Source organism: Artemia sp. Qi Xiang Cuo, chromosome 2, assembly GCF_049724085.1.
Source record: "Artemia sp. Qi Xiang Cuo chromosome 2, ASM4972408v1, whole genome shotgun sequence".
Lineage (NCBI taxonomy): Eukaryota > Metazoa > Arthropoda > Branchiopoda > Anostraca > Artemiidae > Artemia > Artemia sp. Qi Xiang Cuo.
The window spans coordinates 27,749,473-27,770,280 of NC_142795.1; the positions used below are offsets into that span (position 1 = coordinate 27,749,473).

Consider the following 20,808-nt stretch of genomic DNA (forward strand, 5'->3'; position numbering starts at 1 on the left):
CAAGCATACAACTACCACAAATCAGTATCAATAAATAAATGAAACCCCCCAAAAAACAGAAATTAAAATAAATAACAGAATCAAACTCAAAATGAGCAGAAATTAATATGAGTTGGGCTCTAAACCCATATGCTTTCTAAAAGCCAGTATATAGTTTGTACTTTACTGAAAAAAATTCAAATGAATTTACTGAAAAAAAAATGGTGCACTGTCAGTTTAATATACATATGCTGATATTTATTCCTTAAAATCTTAATTAATTTTTTGATTTAGGAGATAAGATATTTATTTCAAAAAATGATTATCACAAGCCCCAAAGGGCCGAAATTGCATTTCGGAGTCATAAAAAAAATCATAAAAATAGCACAACAACTAAAAAACTGGCTAAACAATGCCAAAAACAATAATATCAGAAAGACAAAGCCATTCATTAGTAAAAAAAACGTCAAATGTAAGGAAGTTAAAAAGGCAAAAACTAAAACAAAACCAAAAAAAAAGATTGTCATAAAAATAGCGTTAAAAAGGTTTAAAAGAAAACATATAAACAAGGGGGAGGGAACGAAAGAACCATACGGACACAAACTTGGGTATCACCAGTACAAAAAACAACAACAAAAAAACTAGTGGTTTATTTGATCAGTAATGAAGGGGACAAAGGTTCATTCCTACCTAGAGCTTAAACAACGGATGAGGGACAACATAGGAACGGGTTCAGAAACAGTACGTGGCAGGCGGTGTCTGGATGGGGAGTGTCTTTTGGAGAAAATGTTTTCCGTGCGAGGGTTTATTATTGCATTTTTTCAAATCGGAGGCACAGCGTTCCTCTCCTGTGCTCAAGAGTTTCCAGCTTGGTCTTTTTTAGAAGGAGTGAATATGGTACCATAGCTTCTTCAAAAATTATATTCTTAGGGCTGTTTTTTGAACAGATTCAATTTTTTCTGATTCGTCACGTGAGATGCCAGGATGCCAAACTGGACAAGCATATTCAAGACACGGGTGGACAATAGATCCTTAAAGAATCGGATGGGGGGACGTTAAATTTATTCAAGAGCTTGAGGAGAGACATGGACGCATTAGCTCTTTGGACAATATCTTTCACGTGGATATCCCACTTTAAATTAGAGGAAATTGTAATCCCAAGTAATTTAAAGGAAGACATAGAAATATCTGGGGGGATAGGGTTGAGGCTTTAAGGAAACAAATTGGTATGATCATAGATTTAGAGGGGTTTACTCTCATGTTTAACTCCGCAGCGTCATCTGCCATATCATTGAGAATACTCATAGGGTTAATTACTAAGTTTCGGTAGCAGGTTTCAACAACCGTTAGGTCAGCCACATTTCCATCCGTCTGGAAATTCCTTATCTATACTATTTATCATGACAGAAAAAAGGAGGGGACCGAGGAGAGTACCTTGGGGTACTCCATTGTGTACAGGGAGGGGGCTGGAATAATAACTCTGATATTTGACTACTTGTGATCTATTTGATAAAAAGGAGGCAACCAATTTAACCAGGAAAGAATCAATATTGAAATCAGTTACAAGTTCCTCAACTAAAATATTGTGGTTGACAAGGTCAAATGCTTTTTGAAGGTCAATGGAAATTAAATTTAGCCAGCAATTAGGTTTTTCAAGAATTTTTCCAATTGAGTTACTAAGAAAACCAAGGTAATGAGAAGTAGAAGTGGATTTGAGGTTCCTGAATTGTCTCAGGTCAGTAAGAGGCAGGATTTTCTCCTTTAGCCAATCTGTGAGGAATCTTTCATATGGCTTAGAGAAAATGGGAGTGAGTGAAATAGGACGAATACCTTCAAAACCAGGTTTTCCGTCTTTCTTCTTCAAGGGGGTTTGCTTCAATGTGTTCGGGGAAATGGTGGGCGTGAGAGGTGGGTTAGTTGCCCATCAATCACTTTTGACTATTAAAAAGAGCACTAGCCCTTTCAATTTAAGTTCAAGTGAGCCGTTTTTAAAGCTTCTACAAAAGAACTTTCTATAAAAACCTTATATACCCCTAGGGGCATACCTTACCACCCTTGCCTTGAGAAGCTTTGGGTGGGGGGGGTTGTCATCCTCAAAGACCTAATTTCCAGATCTTTAAACTACGTTGAACACATTGGCTATCTCAAAATTTTGATTGGATGTTTTTGGGAAAATTGTGGGCGTGAGAGGGGGTTAGTTGCCCTTCAATCACTTTCGACTATTAAAAAGGGCACTAGCCCTTTCAATTTCTAATCGAATGAGCCTTCTTTGAAGTTTCTAAAACAACACTTTCTATAAAAACCTTATAACTTACAACTTACAAAATAAAAACTTACAACCCTCACCCTAAGGGCTGTGGCGGGTTGTCATCCTCAAAGACCTAATTTCTAGAACTTACAACTACCATTGAAAAAAAAATGGCTTTCTCAAAATTTTGGATTGGACGTGTTTGGGGAAATTGTGGGTGTGAAAGGGAGGTTAGATGCCCTCCAATTACTTTCTACTATTAAAAAGTGGGCTAGATATTTCAATTTCCAATCGACGAAAACCCTTTATATAAAAACCTTATATGCCCCCAGGGCATAACTTACACCCCTAGCCCTTAGGGCTGGGGGGGGGGGTTGTCATCCTCAAAGACATAATTTCCAGATCTTTAAACTACGTTGAACACGATGGTTATCTCAAAATTATGATTGGATGTGTTTGGGGAAATGGTGGGCGTGAGAGGGGAATAGTTGCCCTTCAATCACTTTCGACTATTAAAAAGGGTACTAGCCCTTTCACTTTCCAATCGAATGAGCCCTCTTTAAAGTTTCTAAAACAACGCTTTCTATAAAAAACCTTATATGCGCCCAGGGAATAACTTACAACCATTAGCCTGAGGTCTGTGGCGGGTTGTCATCCTCAAAGACCTAATTTCCAGAACTTTGAACTACGTTGAAAAAAATGGCTATCTCAAAATTTTGGATCGGACGTGTTTGGGGAAATGGTGGGCGTGAGAGGGGGTTAGTTGCCCTTCAATCACTTTCGACTATTAAAAAGGGCACTAACCCTTCCAATTTCCAATCGAATGAGCCCTCTTTTGAATTTTTTACAACAACGCTTTATCTAAAAACCTTATATAACCCCAGGCTATAACTTACAACCCTCACCCTGAGGGCTGTGGGGGGTTGAAATCCTCAAAGACCTAATTTCCAGAACTTAATACTACGTTGAAAAAAATGGCTGTCAAAATTTCTGATTGGACGTGTTTGGGGAACTGGTGGGTGTGATAGGGGGGGGGGGGTTAAATGCCCTCCAGTTACTTTCTACTATTAAAAGCTGGACTAATCTTTTCAATTTCCAATCGAATGAGCCTTTTTTGAAGTTTCCAAGACAACCCTTTCTATAAAAACCTTATATGCACCCAGGGCATAATTTACAACCCTAGCCCTTAGGGCTGTGGGGGGGTGTCATCCTCAAAGACCTCATTTCCGGAACTTTCAACTACTTTTGAACAAAAAGGCTATCTCCAAATTATGATTGGATGTGTTTCGGGAAATGGTGGGCGTGAGAGGGGGCTAGTTGCCCTCCAATCAATTTCGACTATTAAAAATGGGACTAGTCCTTTCAATTTCCAGTCGAATGAGCCCTCTTTGAAGTTTCTACGACAACACTTTACATAAAAACCTTATGTGCCCTCAGGGCATAACTTAAAACCCTTGCCGTGGGGGTTGTAGAGGGTTGTCATCCTCAAAGACCTAATTTCATATAATTTAAACTACTTTGAACAAAATGGCTATCTCAAAATTTTGATTGGATGTGTTTGGGGAAATAGTGGGCGTGAAAGGGTGGTTAGTTGCCCTTCAATCACTTTTGACTGTTATTACTTTTGACAACGCTTTCTAGAAAAACTTTACATGCCCCGAGTGTATAACTTACAGCCCTTGCCCTGAGGGCTCTAAGGGGGTTATCATCCTCAAAGACCTAATTTCCAGAACTTTCTACTACGTTGAACAAAATGGCTATCTCAAAATACTTATGGGATGTGTTTGGGGATTGGGGATGTGTTTGGTGGGCGTGAGAGGGGGGTTAGTTGCCCTCCACCACTTCAACTAGTAAAAAGGGCACTAGCCCTTTCAATTTCAAGTCGAATGAGCCCTTTTTGAAGATTATACGACAACGCTTTCTATAAGAACCTTATACGACAACGCTTTCTATAAAAACCTTATATGCTCCCTGGGCATAACTTACAACCCTTGCTCTGAGGGCTATGGGGGGTTGGGTTGTCATCCTCAAAGACCTAATTTCCAGAACTTTTAACTACGTTGATCAAAATGGACATCTCAAAATTTTGATTGGATGTGTTTGGGGAAATGGTAGGCGGGTGAGGGGGGTTAGTTGCCGTCTAATCACTTTCGACTGTTAAAAAGGGCTCTAGCCCTTTGAATTTCCAATCGAATGATCCCTTTTCGAAGTTGTTACGACAATGCTTTCGATAAAAACCTTATATGCCCCCAGAGCATAACTTACAACCCTTGCCCTGAGGGCAATGGGGGGGGGGTTGTCATCCTCAAAGATCAAATTTCCAGAACTTTTTACTTCGTTGAATAAAATGGCTATCTCAAAATTTTTATTGGATGTGTTTGGTGAAATGGTGGGCGTGAGAGGGGGGTCAGTTGCCCCCCAATCACTTTCGACTATTAAAAAGGGCACTAGCCCTTTGAATTTCCAATGGAATGAGCCTTTTTTGAAGTTTCTATGACAAATCCTTCGATACGAAGTGCCCTGGTCTAAAACAAATAAATAATACATTGCGCCAACATTGTTCTTTACAAAGGCAGCGCTATTGCGCTGCCTATAATTGAGCTATTGTCCTAGGAAGATTCCGCTGCTACGTCTTTCACTGATTGTCGTTTGGTGTTTCCGTTTCCTTGTATCTTAGTTCGAAACGTAATAATGTTCTATCATTTTCGTTTAACCTTGTAACCTCAAATTCTGTATTGTCACATATAAAGTTGCTCAGTCTTCTTTTTGGAGAGATTCGGCTATCGTAATCATATGATTACTTTTGTATGTTTTTAATTCTGCTGATCGAATGTGATGCATTGTATTTGCTTCATAAAAGGTAGAGGAGACTGTTTTTTTTTGGGGGGGGGGTCTAGGGGTGACTAGTGTGAAGACTATTGGGCATAATTTGTGTTTTTATAATATACAAAAAAGAGCAACATGATTCAGCTCTGTAGTTTAATTTTTACATATTCTTTTTGTTGAAGAAAAATCAGTCTTAATATAATTGTCGACACTAATTCTGGATCTCCTGAAAAACGTGAAACAGCGGAGTGAACACCCAGTGTCCATACTATTGCTGAAGAGTAGTTAGCCGGGCAGTTTTTGCACTCAAATAGCCTCATTTTGGCCTTGAGGTTTCTTCAATGGCAGTTTCTTTGGTTTACTAGGATACACCAGAGAGTTGAGTACCAAATTCAACGTATTGGTATTTGGAAATTACTTCCTTGGATATCAGTAATTAAAATACGAACGGATATAGAATTCTCTTTATCCAAATCATTTCTTAAACAGAAGCTGTGCTGTTTAGTTGCTTAGCCTACCATATTTGTTTCTGAATAGCTCGATAGCAAGCATTGAACAGAAAAAAGAGAAAAAATATAACATCGATGCAATGGAAAAGTATTGATAAGAAATTAGAGGCCAAACTAACTGGCAAAAAAATGGAGAAAAAAAGTCAAAAAAATTATAAAAATATTAATCATTTGGTGGTAACGGATTTACTCAAGATCGTGTATCGCGAACATGAGCCAATAACCGGTTTTCATGGTCTTCATACTAGATATCTCTTTGAGTATCTCTTTATATCTCTCAAATAATCTTTGAGTAAAAAACAGAAGAGCAATTTTTACACGTTTTAATGACATTAAACTATTACATCATTATCATTTACTTTTCATTTCCTTAGTTTGTTTTGTCTTTTTTTACAAATCGCTCCTATCGGCTCTATGGTAACTGAAACCTGATTTTTGATAAGTAGGGGAAACACTCCCTAAAAGTCGGGCGAACTTAGTGAAAATCACAGCATCAAATTCAGCATATCAAATAATCCTATTGTGTAGGTTTCAAGCTCCTATCTTTAAAAAATGTGGAAATATATGTTTTAGCCAGAAAAGAAGATGAGGGATGCGTGTTTATTTGTTGTTTTTCCTCCCAGGATTGATTGTATCTAACCGAAAGCGGATTTTCCATAGGGTAAATTTTCCACGAGGAGGATAGTTTCTGGGCGTGGGCGGGTTGGGGAAGGGGGTGGTGTTCAGGTGTAATTTTACACGGAGGGGATTTCCTGGCATGATTTTGAAATCGGTCAAGAAATTTAGATTAAAAACGAAATTCAACTGAAAGTAAATGGCAACAGAGTTGCTACACCAGAAAGTTGAGTACCAAATACAATTTATTTGTGTTTGGAAATTACTCTCTGGAAAATTAATCGTCTAGAAATATGAATGAATTCAGAATATTCTTTTTTCACATTATTTTTCGCATATTCTTGTTCCGCTAGTGTTTTTCTTTCCTGCATACTTGCATACTTGAGTAGCTTTCAAATCAAGGTTTATGCAAAGTGAATAATATCCAATAAAACAAAAGGAAAAATAACCAAGATTAGTAATACCTAATCAAATTGTTTTGGCTATCACATACTTTGATACACGAAAATAATCATTTTCGACGAACAAAAATTGTTCTGTATATTAGGGGGGAGTGTGGTATATTGTCCCTCTTTACAGTGAAGTTTTACTTTTTGTAAAATCCTTCAAGAAAGATTGCTACGACAAAAAGGGCGGTGAATATGAATGAGAAGTATTTTAAAGAGCTTTGAAACTTTAGCATAAAGAGCGAGGGTTGAGGGGGGGGGGGGTCCAGGGGAAATTTACATGGAGGAGATTCTCTGGCATAATTTGAAAATTGGTCAAGAAATTAAATATAAAAAACAACGATTTTTTTTTCAACTGATAGTAAGGAGCAGCAGAATTGCTACACCAGAAAGTTGAGTACCAAATACAATTTATTTGCGTTTGGAAATTACTCTCTGGAAAATTAATTGTCTAGAAATATCAATGAATTGAGAATATTCTTTTTTCACATGATTTTTCGCACATTTTTGCTCCGCTAATGTTTTTCTTACCAACGTTTGTATACTTAAGCAGCTTCCAAATAAAAGCTTATGCAAAGTGAATAATAGCCAATAAAACAAAAGGAAACATAATGAAGATCAATAAAACCTAATCAGATTGTTTTGGCTGTCACAGGCTCTGATTTATCAAAGTAGTCATTTTTCGACGAACAGAAATTATTCTGTATATTAGAAGGGGTTGGTATATTGTCGGTCTTTACGGTGAAGTTTTACTTTTTGCCACAATTCCTCAAGAAAGACTGCTCAGACACAAAGGGCGGTGAATTTGAATGTGAAGTATTTTTAAAGAACTTTGAGACTTTAGCGTATAGAGCAAGGGTCGAGGAGGGGGCAGCCCCCTGATATACGGAATAATTTTTGTTTGTTTAAGTTTTCATCCTGTTCCTTACTTCTCGTTAAGAAATCTGTTTTCAATTTATTTAATAGCTCTACGGATTAGATCCAACTGGTTTGAATCTGATGTGATCATAATAGAGCTATAGTGTATTTAGGGTACGAACAGGCTAGACTTTGAAGGTGTAGGAGGGGGAGTCACAAAAAGGAACATTTTTATGTCGCAGTTTTCGAGGGAATTGGGAGCTCTTTACATTAATGTATGAGGGATTCACTTTGGACTTTTCCCCTGAGTTGTGAATGGGGGAACCAGGAATGGTTATGATCGTCAGCGCACCCTTAAGTTTGGTTAGGGAAGGGAGGCGGACTAAAACCCATTATTTGCAATTTTACGTCATATTATTTAGAGCTTTTACCGATATTGAGGGGGGTTAATGGTATTAGGGACAGAATTGCTACACCAGAAAGTTGAGTACCAAATACAATTCATTTGTGTCTGGAAATTACTCTCTGGAAAACTAATTGTCTAGAAATATAAATGAACTGAGAATATTCTTTTTTTCATATTATTTCTCGCACATTTTTGCTCCCCTAATGTATTTCTTACGTGCGTCTAATACTTAACTAGGTCCCAAACCAAGCTTTATACAAAGTGAACAATACTCAAGAATCAAAAGGATTGAACGCATATGACCTATTGGTCGAACGCGTCAAACCCCACACAAACAAACAACATTAAAAGGAAACATAATTAAGATTAGCAATACCTAATCAGATTGTTTTCGCTGTCACAAGCCTTAATAGTCCATGATAATTATTTTTCGAGTAATAATAGTTTTAAAGAAATTGCAAGCCAAGCAAAAAACAAAATCAAGGAGGGAAGTGGATGAAAAAGGAAAAAAAACACATAAGGCTTTGAATGAATAAGCCATGAAATTAGTAAACAGGGAAGGTAATTTTTTTTTTTTTAATTTCATTCTATTTTATTTTGGTAATTTTATTTTTTTTAATATCAGGGCCCAATGTGTTTTTTTTTCATGTATCTAATGTCTTTCTTGTCTGAAGGACATTAGAATGGGGACAATAAATGGTCTGTATGAGACTACGGAACTTCGCCTGCATTACAAATTATTCCTGCATGCAAGAACTAGAGGATAGCTGCTTTAAAGGCTATTGAGGAGATCCAGATCAAAGGGGAGAATAATTTTTGGGATGTAATAAGGAGCAAATTATTTTGTGATCTAAACCATAAAGTCTGGGCTAGGCTATTGTGCAAAACAAATTTACCTATTGTGGTCTTTTACTCTATCATGGTAAGTGATACCAGCAGTACGCCGGGGTGTCTTTGTCTCGATGGCAGCGCTGCCCATCTGTTTTAAGAATCCAAGATTCACAGGCATGAATGGTGATAATGAGTATTCGAATTTTATAATCGAATCTCACTTTCAGTATTGTCGATAAGTTCTTGTGGCTCCAGATCGGCTCCGTAGTTTTGAAGCACGAGGTCGAGTATGCAAATTGTCTCTTGATCTCTTTATAGTGGTTATTGTCAGAGCTGAGTAAGCCGCCAAGGTAGGCAAATTCCTTCACCCACTCTATACTATCAGCATCAAGCCAGAGACTTAAACTCACATGGGATGAGGGTTTACGTGAGCAGGGTATGGCTTTTGTTTTCGAGGTTTTGGTGGTCATCCCAAAAAGATTGTTATCATCGAATTGATGATGTCGGTCTGAGACCGGGAATGGTGGATAGTCTTTGTCATTGGTTAAGATAGCTTATTTGTTATTACTCATCCTGTGAAGGCGCCTGATGGGTCATCCATGAGCAGAAGGACTTAATTACAATCAGATTGAAGAGCTTCGGTGACAGCAAGCAACCCTGGAAAAGACTGGTCGATATTTCAAAGTTTCGGTAAGCCTTTCTCCAGACATAGCAAGGCTTCTGAACTTCGTGTACATGTCTCTGATCAGGGAGACTAATTTGAATGAGATACCCAGGCAAAGTAGAATGTGCCATGTATCTTCTCTCCAGATAAGGTTGAACGCCTGTTTGAAGTCTATGAGTGTTAGATACTGCAGTTGAGTTCAAGGTATTTTGGGTCGGCTGACAGACTAAAAATCTGATCAATCATTGACATATTTGGTTACAAACCAGCTTAGCATTCTAAAATAGTTACTGAGTATGTTGGGATCTCCTCGACCATAACCCCTGTCAGTATTTTAGCGGCATGAAAGGTATGATTTGGTGGTCTAGTTGTAGCAAACTGCTTTTTTCAGTATTTCTTCTGGATAGGGGGTATCTTGGCATCGCACCCAAGTGAGGGGTAGAAACCTACTTGCCAAACAGCTATAGCAATTTTGTGATATAGGTCAGTGATGGGTTTGACTTTCAGAAGTTCCGGCTATATTCTTTTGGATCCAGTAGCTTTGTTTATTTTCATATCTCTGATAGTTGCTTCCATTTTCGAGCAAAGAGTGGGTGGACTTCCGTCTGTATCGATCATAGGGAATATTAAAAGTACTTATGAATCAGGGGGACTGACAAACTGAATTTAAGTTACAAGGTATGCCTTGGCTTTTTCCATGTGGGGTCGATTCAATCTATGGCATGCATCCGGTTACCATGTTTGTTAAGAAGGGAACATGCCACGGGATCATTTTTTTGCTAATTCCCTTGCTCATACTTAAAGTGTGAGTGACTTTCATTGAATGCCGTTTTGTACTGCCCATATTTTTCCTCACGAAGGTGCAGTGAGCACGGAATATGGCTTTCCCTGCAACCGTTTGAGTTTCTTATAATGGTCTCTACTTTCACCGCCTTGCTTAATGACTAGATTGCGTTTCTGATCAGAGAGAGAAATGATCTTCTTTGTGATCCAAGGCTTTTGGTTAACCTTTTGAATAGCGAGTGCAATCGACGTCGCAGGTAATCCGCATGGTGCTATTCGCCAGGCTGTCAATATTCTTAGACAGAGTAGACAGCTAGTTTGTCCTTGGTTCTGACATATTCGTAGATACAATGGTAATGTATGTTGTTTGGGTTGCTTAGATCACTTTATAACCTTGTTCTTTTGGTCACTTATTTTAAATTTGTGATCATATATGAATTTGTTTAAACGAGACATAAAAAGGGGGTGGTCGCTGTTGAAGCCACCACTAGCCAATATAACCGTGTTAGTAACTTCCAGCGCCGCTTAGACACGAGGATGTAATCTATCTGATCTTCAGTTGTCTGGGTCTTTGCTTAAGAATGTGTTCGGGATGAATAAATCTTTAATCCAAAGGTAAATTATCCTGTAAAATTCGGATCTTTGTCTTCGCAAGATCACTACAATGATTGCCCTGGTTGAGCACTATTCTACCAGGCGTTAGATTAAACACGGAGTTTATTCAAAAAAAGGAAAAAAAAAATCAAAGAAAAACACTTAACCTTCCGTAAGTTTTCGCTTGTTTGTTCACATTTTGTGTCTAGCTGCCCATCCCCAAAAATAACCATCTAATTGTCATGGTTTGCATAATTCTAGCCAACAATGGCACTAAAGTCACCAATGATAAAGGTTATGTCCTTTTTGGAATCATCATAGCCGAAAAGCCGCTTTTGGAGAATTGCAGTGAATCTTGAGCAGCAAGGGAAATCATTTTTTCGCATGCGAAGCACTAATGTATCTCTTTTTTATATTTTTTCTGTCGCCACTAAAGGGGCACTGGAAGATCATAGGGACGTTTAAGGCTTTATTTAAAAGGGAATTTCCGTATCTAGTGCCTTTTGTAATTAACAAAGCCCGTCATGTTTTACCGGTTTCATATTCTTTCCGAAATTCTCAAAGATTTGTTTCCATTATTTCAAATTATAATTCTTTTGAATTTGAATGTTGTTTAAAATTTTTTGAATCAGTATCCATTGGAAATTATTTCTGACCAAGGTGTTTTTTAGTAAATGCGTTTTGAACGTTCAGTTACTATTGACTGTGATTCACTCTTGGCTACATTGCAGCTATTGGAACAACCATGATCTTACATTTCTAATAGTTTTTACTGATTCTCCTGAAGTTATTTACTAATATTTTTTTTTCCAAAGAAATGGTGAAACAACATAAGCTTGAACAAAAGCGAAAGAAGAGCGAATTGAAGCAAAAAAGAAATGTTCACGTGACGGTTGTTGAGACGGCGACTGGGCAAACTTTGACTGGAGATAATGCCCCACTTCTATCCAATTTACAGGTACAATTTTTAAAGTTGATCTTTAAGATGAGAAACTGTTATCCCAAGGGAAGCAGAAGAAGCAAAAACTGTGAAGCATTTCCCTCTTTTTTCTCTGATTAAGCAATTTTTTGTGTTTCCAAAGCACTAATTCATTGAAGACTTGGAACGAGTGTTTGAACAATTCGTCGTACCGAACGGTAAGTAAGGAATGACCTGGGCTAATTGCAAGGGCGGATCCAGGATTTTTTTTCGTTTTTTTTTTACTAATTTTGGACTTTTTCGGGGGGGGGGGGTTACTAATTTTTGACTCAGTTTTCGACTAATTTTACTGATTTTTACCTAGGTTTTACTAATTTTCGTTTAATTTTTGACTCGGTGAAAAATTTCGGGAGGGGGGGGGGGTTCAAACCGGGTAACCTCCCCCCCCCAGGATACGGCCTTGGCTAATTGTAACCGAAAGTTACTTTTTGCGAACTTTGCCTTTTAGCCCCAACTCTTTAGGAGCGACTACTCAAATACAGGGACCATTTAAAAGGAATTACAACTATTTCTAAAACACTATAAGCCTTAGCGTTAATAGCAGGGAGTTGAGGGGAAGGCAAGCCTTCTCTTACGGAATACTTTCTGTCCCTTTAAAGTTTCAATGTCGTTCTTTACTTTTATTTAAAAAACTCGTCTTTTTTATTTAATACAATAAGAGTCCAAGTTTTGTCAATCAAGTTCAGTCAATTGAAAGTCAGATGGGTTTCACAAGTTAGATTGTTAACAACATATAAGTTATCTGAATTAGTAAGTGAATCACCGTCGTTGTACAAATATGAAAAGAATTTAAATAAGATGGCTGTTTCAGCCTACAGTACTACAGTGTACATTATCCATCGATTGAAAAGTTCAAAGCTCAGCAAAAATACCGCTGATTTTCATATTATTTTCTAAAGATTTCTTTTGCGCTTTACGTAACAGTGGAAGTAAAATTCCTGGAATATTTTGAATCTAGTTGCTCGTGGAAGAGGTCAGAACATGTATATTTATACTCGGCTGGTGTTTATTGATGTAATTTTATTGTTATTATTATTATTATCAAAATTAAGCTAAAATAATTTATAAAAGTATGGACATTCATGAAACATTATATACCTTAAATTCCAACAAATTAAAGCTAGTTATTGATACTATTTAAAATGTTCTATTAATGCCCTCTTGATAATGTTGGTAATTGTAAATGTAGGATTGATAATATTGTTAAATATACCATTGGCTTTATGCCATACCTAGGAGTACCACGTGGTGGTAACAAATTGGTGCATAATTTATTTACAGCACTTATACAAATACGTTTAGTAAAACTCTGTGCTAATGCATCGAATAATTGTTTATTGCTTTATTTATTCATTGACAGTAATTTCTGTTCGTTTAAATCTTCAATGGCTATATGACTATATCTGTTAGCCTTGTGTCAGATACCCGATTAGAACCTGCACAAAACTTCACATCTCTAACTGGAATGTGCACATCAGTGCTGCAACCTAACTGCATTCAAGTCGAAGTAGTTCGTTTGTTCATCAAGTAAAAGAAGAACGGGTTCTTGGTATAAGGCTCGCGCAAGTGAAATTCTTATCTGCCATCTACTAGAGAAGTCGTTCGGTGCTTTGTCTTGCATATCAGAGTCAAATCTAAGAGCAGCCGAAATTTTACGAACTCTGGGTTATTCTGAGTCAGCTCTCATTGCTTTCAGTTTATTATATTTATCGTTAACTCTTTATAATATTTTCCATGCATCTTGTCCGAATTTGTTTTTCCAAATGATTCTAGATTTATTTGTTATTAAATAAAAAAAACAAATTTTTTCAACTGAAAGTAAATAGCAATAGTAAAACTTAAAACGGCCAGAAACTATTATGTATACGAGGGGGGTTGCCCCCTCCTCAACACCTCGCTCTTCACGCTCTAGTTTTTCGGCATTTAAAAAAAAGTTACTTATTGTTCTATTTAAACGACCCTTCTGTTTCAGAAGTCGATTTTAAAGAATTGGGACAAAATTAAAACTTTGGCGTTAAGAGTGAGGTGTTGAGGAGTGGGCAATCCCCCCTCGTATACGTAATAATTTCTGTTCGTTTCAAGTTTTACCATAGCTCCTTACTTTCAGTTGAAAAAACTTGTTTTTCTTATTTAATTTCTGATCGTTTTTTAACTATCGCCAGGAAATCTGGCTCCACCTCCACGAAAAAATCCCCATCCTCACAGAAATATCCTCTCGAAAATTCAATCCAGGTGAAAATTTACCCCGGACAATTACCCATAACACCTCCCCGCGTAAAATCGAGTCAGTAAAGAGTAAGCATGACATGTAAAGAAATTTCGTATAGAAATTCCGGCAAATTCCCCCAGTGTGCAATTTCCCCTGAAAATTTCACCCCTCCCCCTGGAAAATTTGCTCTCCATGGAAAATTCTCCCTGTGCTAAGTCCCCCCAGCCAAAAATTGGTCCTCCCCTCCCCACCTGAAAAATGTATGCATATTTCCTAAAATATTAATACTATACGTAAACAAATGCAAATTTTATAACTTAAAGACCTTTCCCCAGGGACTGTGGGGGGGGGGGTCATGTTATTTCCACAGACATAGTTATTAGGCCTTTCAACTATTTTGAACAAAAAAGCAATCTCAGAATTTTGATATGACGATTTTGGGGGAAAAGTGGCGTGGGAGGGGGACTAGTTGCCCTCCGATTTTTTCGGTCGCTTAAAAAGGGCAAAAGGGCACTAAAACTTATGCTTTCCGTTAGAATGAGCCCTCTTGCGATTTTCTAGGCCCAGTGGGGCGATGCAAACACTGATTGGACGGTAATAGACGGGGAAAATCCCTTATTTGGAGCTTGTGTATTTTGTTACAGCTTTAGTGCCTTCACTAACAGCGTGCTTGGCAAGTTCCTTGGGTAGGAGTAGCCTCACAGCAGTTTGAACCTCTCTGCTAGTGATGGTGGACCTCTTGTTGTACTTATCTAGATGAGAGGCGTTTGCTGAACGATTTTTAAAGAGCTCGTTGTACAAGCTCGTCCAGATGCACAGCGCTTTGCTATAACCATAGCGGCTGTGATGCAAGTGCTTGAGATCTTTGTAAATGTAAATTTAATAGATGTCCTTCCTCTTCGTTTCCTTTCTTATCAGTTTTAGTCATATTTTTTGACGCCTTACCAGCTTTCTTTTAAGCTTTTACTGAATTTATTTGAGCAATTTTAAATTAATCCTTTACGAAATCTAATTGTCAAATGAATAGCGTTTACAAGTTACAACCCGATTTTATTCAAGCTACAGTTCTCGCACATTTTTTTGTCAGAGGAACTGAGTTCCCCGGCTGGAGTATAAATAGTTTGTGCTGTAGCTATTCAAGAACAGATATAATTTAGATTTGTTCATGATTAGAGTCCAAGTGAATTTCGTATCCTAGCAATCATGTCAGGAAGAGTAAAGGGTGGAAAAGTGAACGGAAAGGCAAAGTCTCGTTCAAGCAGGGCAGGTCTCCAATTCCCAGTGGGAAGGATTCACCGTCCTCTGAGAAAGGGCAACTATGCGGAGTGAGTTGGTGCAGGCGCACCCGTTTACCTTGCAGCAGTGATGAAGTATTTGGCTGCCGAGGTCCTTGAGCTTGCTGGTAATGCTGCACGGGACAACAAAAAACTCGTATCATTCCTCGTCACCTTCAGCTTGCCATTAGAAACGACGGATTTTTCATTGGAGGAGGGATTTTGAATTGAAAATAAAGTATTTTCCAGTAGGCATCAAGACATGGCTAATTGTAGAAAGAAAAAGCCAAGACAGATAGTCCAGACAGTTTCCTCGTAAATTAGGCCAGATATACGTTTTACACCACCTCCGCGAGCCAGTCTTCTGATAGCCGGCTTTGTGATTCCTTGGATATTGTCACGAAGAACTTTGCGCCTCCTTTTCCAAACCCCTTTCCTCCTTTTCCTCTTCCTGTCATATTTAATTCAATATCGTAGCAAACAGCTGTAAAGTTTTTGTCAGACAAGAAGCCAGCGAAGCGTATCTAGTTGGACTTTTTGAGGACACCAACTTGCGTGACATTCTCGCCAAAAGTGTGAACATCATGAAAAAATTTATTCATTTTGAACGTCGTATCCGTGTCTAGATAGATTAAATACCCTCCTACAAAGCACCTTCAATCTCCCACACGTCACGTTTCAGTTAAACTATATTGCTTCAACTCTAAAACGGCCGCGCGCTAAACAGCCCTAGTGTTCCTTGGAAAAAAAAAGGTATGATTCAAGTAGTAAAATAATAACAGAAAAAGGCCAAAATTGAAAAAATGATGATTAAACCTATTTTAGTAATTAGTCAGATTTGGCTTGGCATTCTATAATATCAAAACCATCTAAAAGTACTCTTGCACAAGCCAATTTAGACTATCATAAGAAATCATAAGATACCCCAGAAAAACCCCCAATGGGGGCCACGAGCCTATAAAAATGTTTTCTATTGTTTTCGATGGAATGTCATGAATAAGCCAAGGCCCCCTTTTCTATTCTCTTCAAAAATTTGTCAATAGATATTACTTTCTATACAAGCCAATTGGAAACTGCCTCCGAAACAGGTGATTTTGAAAATTGAAGTTTTTTTTTTATGGTTTAGTATGGATTCTTGTTTACCCGAGATTTCGCAAATTAAGGCCAAGAGCAATGAAAGCAATTTGAGAACAGAGCATTTAAAATAAGGTGGCAGCCCTTAAAAGGGCTGTTTGGGAGGGCCCGGCTTACTGGGGCGATACAAACAGTCCTGGAAATTTTTTTTTTAGCCGGGTCGCTCCTTACTTACAGTTTGTTACCACGAATTGTTTGATAGTAACATCTGTATTCTTCAATCCCGATGATTCTTACAGTGAATCATCAGAGTAAGTCCAAGAACCTCTAGATACCCTAAATGGTTTTGACGAAGCGTTGAATAAATATTATTTTTTGAGCCATGATGTTCTTACAGTGAATCATCAGAGCAAGTCCAAGAACCTCTAAATAACCTAAATGGTTTTGACGAAGCGTTGAATATATAATTTTTTGAGCCATGAGTTTCTTGCAGTGAATCATCAGAGTAAGTCCAAGAACCTCTAGTTACCCTAAATGGTTTTGACGAAGCGTTGAATATATAACATATTGAGCCGTGAGTTTCTTACGCTTAATCATCAGAGTAAGTCCAAGAACCTCTAGATACCCTTAATGTTTTTGACGAAGCGTTGAATATATACTATTTTGAGCCATGAGTTTCTTACAGTGAATCATCAGAGGAACTCCAAGAACCTCTAGTTACCCTAAATTTTATTGATATTGCTAGTGCTCCTATATTTGGACTTTCTGAAACCGAGTGGAGACAACTATATGAGTTGGTACTCTCCTTGTCACCTTTGTTATAATACTACTACTGTTAACAACTCACTGCAGTACCAAGCCGCCTGAGGTCAACAACTACGCATGCTCCTCCTCTATTGAAATATGTTCAAAGCCTCCCTCTTTACGATCTCCTCCCTCCCAATTTAGGGACAACCTGCTTTTCGCTTGGCCCTAGGTGGTTGGCCGAAAAGGACGATTTTTGGCAATCTGTCTTCCGCGGAACGTTTCCTAGCCATCCCTATCTTCCTCTCATTATAGCCCTAGAAGGCGAAATAGAACCACAACTTACTGTCTGAAATATGATCAGCTAGACAGATAGTCAAAACAATCCGTAGGAAATTCCTCTGGAAAACATCTAATTAATTCATCCTCCGTCTTTCGAAGCGCCCGGAACCATGCTATAATTTTTTTTTAGAACCATGGTTGACCTCTGTCATCACTATAATTCCCAGTATTCTAATCTTGGTTCACAGATTCTTCGAAAAAGTCGCATGAAGCTCAGTAATCATATATAATAAAAAAAAAAATCGTGAGCAGATGGATTTACGTCCAAGCGGAGCCAATCATGGTAGACAACCTGTTCTGGGTGGTATATTTTTGAAAACCAAACAACAGGTTAAACAATAGGGAATTCCAAGATAGTTAAATTTGTTCAAACCTTAAATGAATATTTCGGGTCTATATCTAAGAGCCGTCCTCAGCGAAATACTTCTAGAATATTTTTCCCTGCCTTGAATAACAAGGAGAATCACTTTTTTGCAGTGATAGTAGTGCTGTGTGCTCTTTTATCTTTTTTTTTTCACTCCATTACTAGTGGCGCACTGGAACGTTATAGATAGCTGTATAAGGACTCGGTAAAGCATCAGATGCCACCTTGTGAAGGAAGAATTGCAAAACAGAATTGAATATTCGGTAAGTCCTTCTGCCAATGACGTAAGTAAGGATGGCTTCAAACACCCAAACAAACACAAACACCCCCCCCCCCACGAGAAATAAATCTAAAATAGATATTGTCGTGTCTAATGGTTTTATATGACAAATTTTATGGGAATTATTTTTTTTCTCTTTTAGAACTGGTTGGGTGAGCACCCCGGCTGGGAGGCTCCAAATATACCCAAAGTGGAATGGGGTGATACGTCTTCAGAGGAAGAATCCGAACCTGAAACTGAAAAGAAGGAAGAGGAACCAGCTGTAACTGAAGAATCAGAAATAGATCCAAATAAAGCTATAGAAAAAGCTAAAAGTGAAGTCAAAGCTAAAGGGGAGGATGATGAATACAAAAACAATAGTAAGTAACTCGAATTGGTTTTAGTAAATACTAAACCTGAAAACCAAACGCTATTTTTAATGTTTGAGGAGGATATGTATGAAAAATAGATATTAAAGACAGGTAAATACACACCAACAAAACAGTTGCTTTCAGTAAAAACTAAAATTTAAAAGAAAGAGAAATATGCAGTGACGGTAAAATATGTTTCAGAAACAAAATACATTTTGACAGGTGCTCATAGGACTTTAGGAAATATTTAAATTTATGATCTAGAAGGACCTTGGTTGAAAAATCTGAAATGGGAATCTCTAAAAAATGTTATCTGAAATGGGATCCCCTATAAAGTGTTATCTGAAATGGTAACCCCCTAGAAAATGCTATCTGAAATGGGAACCTCTATAAAATGTTATCTGAAATAGGACCCTCTAGAAAATGTTATCTTAAATTAAAACCTCTATAAAAGGTTATCTGAAACGGAAACCTCTAAAAAATGTTATCTGAAATGTTTTCTAAAAAGTAAAAAAAAATTGAATGTTTTGCTTTTAATAACTTCCATACCTCCAAAGTTATTAAGACTCTTAGGAATAAATATCTAAATATATTAAATTGTCAATTCACATCTATGTTTTTTTTTTCGTTTAATGCTGGTTATGATTGGGATTTAATTTCTATTGAAATGAATTGAAAGAAAAAAATGTAATACTCTTATTAAGGAGAGTGAAGTAGCAAGTCAAAACCAAAATTGAAATCAGAAAATAACAGCCTTGCTCTAACCACCGCAGTTCTTTCATCAAACTGCATGACAAGTGTAGAGCAAAGCGGAGTTTTAGTGTTTTGAGGGACGTCGCTGAAATTATTCCTTGGGGAACTAGGCTATTTGAAATTTGAACATTTGAAAACGTTGCTATGTTCTATCAAAAGCAAATATAGGTTACTGTGTAAAAAAAAAATTCTACTCCCCTATTCTATAAAATGTTGTCTGAAATAGGAACCTCTATGAAATTTTATCTGAAAGAGGAACCTGTATAAAATGATATCGGAATTGGGAACCTCTATAAAATGTTTTCTAAAATTGGAATCTCTAGAAAATATTATCTGAAATGGGAACCTCTTGAAAATGTTATCTGAAACGGAAACCTCTTGAAAATGTCATCTGAAATTGGAACCTCTATAAAAGGATATCTGAATTGGGAACCTCTATAAAAGGTTGTTTAAAATAGGAACCTATAGAAAATATAAACTGAAATCGGAACCTCTAGAAAATGTTATCTGAAATGGGAACCTCTATAAAATGCTATCTGAAATAGGAACCTGTAAAAAATGATATCTGAATTGGGAACCTCTATAAAATGTTATCTAAAATGGAAACCTTTAGAAAATATTATTTGAAATGAGAGCCTCTAGAAAATGTTATCTGAAATAGGAACCTGTAGAAAATGTTATCTGAAATAGGAACCTCTATAAAAGGATATCTGAATTGGGAACCTCTATAAAAGGTTGTCTAAAATGGGAACCTCTAGAAAATATAAACTGAAATCGGAACCTCTAGAAAATGTTATCTGAAACGGGAACCTCTAGAAAATGCTATCCGAAATGGAAACCTCTAAAAGGTTATCTGAAACGGAAACCTCCCAAAAATGTTATCTGAAATGGGAGACTCTATAAAATGTTATCTGAAATAGAAACCTCTGTAAAATGATGTCTGAATTGGGAACCTCTATAAAATGATATCATAATTGGGAACCTCTATAAAATATTATCTAAAATGGGAACATCTAGAAAATATTATCTGAAATGGGAACCTCTAGATTATGTTATCTGAAATGAGAACCTTTAGAAAATGTTATCTGAAATGGAAACCTCTTTAAAAGGTTATCTGAAATGGAAACCTCTAAAAAATGTTATCTGAAATGGGAGCCTCTATAAAATGTTATCTGAAACGGGGAGCTCTAGAAAATGCAATCTGAAATAGGAACCTCAATAAAATGATATCTGAAGTTAGAACCTCTATAAAGTTTTATCTGAAAAGGGAACCTCTAGAAAATGTTATCTGAAAAGGGAACCTCTAGAAGATTTTTATCTGAAATTGAAGCCTCCATAAAATGATGTCTGAAATGGGAACCTCTAGAAAATGTTACCTGAAATGGAAACCTCTATAAAATGTTTATCTGCAATGGGAACCTCTATAAAATTTTATCTGGAATGGGAACCTCCAGAAAATGGTATCTGAAATGGGAACCTCTAGAAAATGTTGTCTGAAATGGAAACCTCTAAAAGGTTATCTGAAACGGAAACCTCCATAAAATGATGTGTGAAATGGGAACCCCTATAAAATGTTATCTGAAATCAAACTTCTATGAAATTTTATCTGAAATGGGAAACTCTAGAAAATTTTATCTGGAATGGAAACCTCAATAAAGTGATGTCTGAAATGGGAACCTA

General features: G+C 37.2%; 1 protein-coding gene and 1 pseudogene across 1 annotated transcript in view; one reads left to right on the forward strand and one right to left on the reverse strand.

The window, feature by feature from the left end:
- The window catches only part of brm (ATP-dependent helicase brm), a 134,781-nt gene that overhangs the window by 30,224 nt on the left and 83,749 nt on the right, over positions 1-20,808 (forward strand). Inside the window, exons 6-7 of the mRNA XM_089100070.1 lie at positions 11,575-11,717; positions 18,168-18,384. Of these exons, the coding sequence (XP_088956196.1) occupies positions 11,575-11,717; positions 18,168-18,384 (360 nt within the window). The remainder of the gene's footprint in view (positions 1-11,574; positions 11,718-18,167; positions 18,385-20,808) is intronic.
- Positions 14,546-16,775, reverse strand: LOC148955078 (histone H2B-like; annotated as a pseudogene).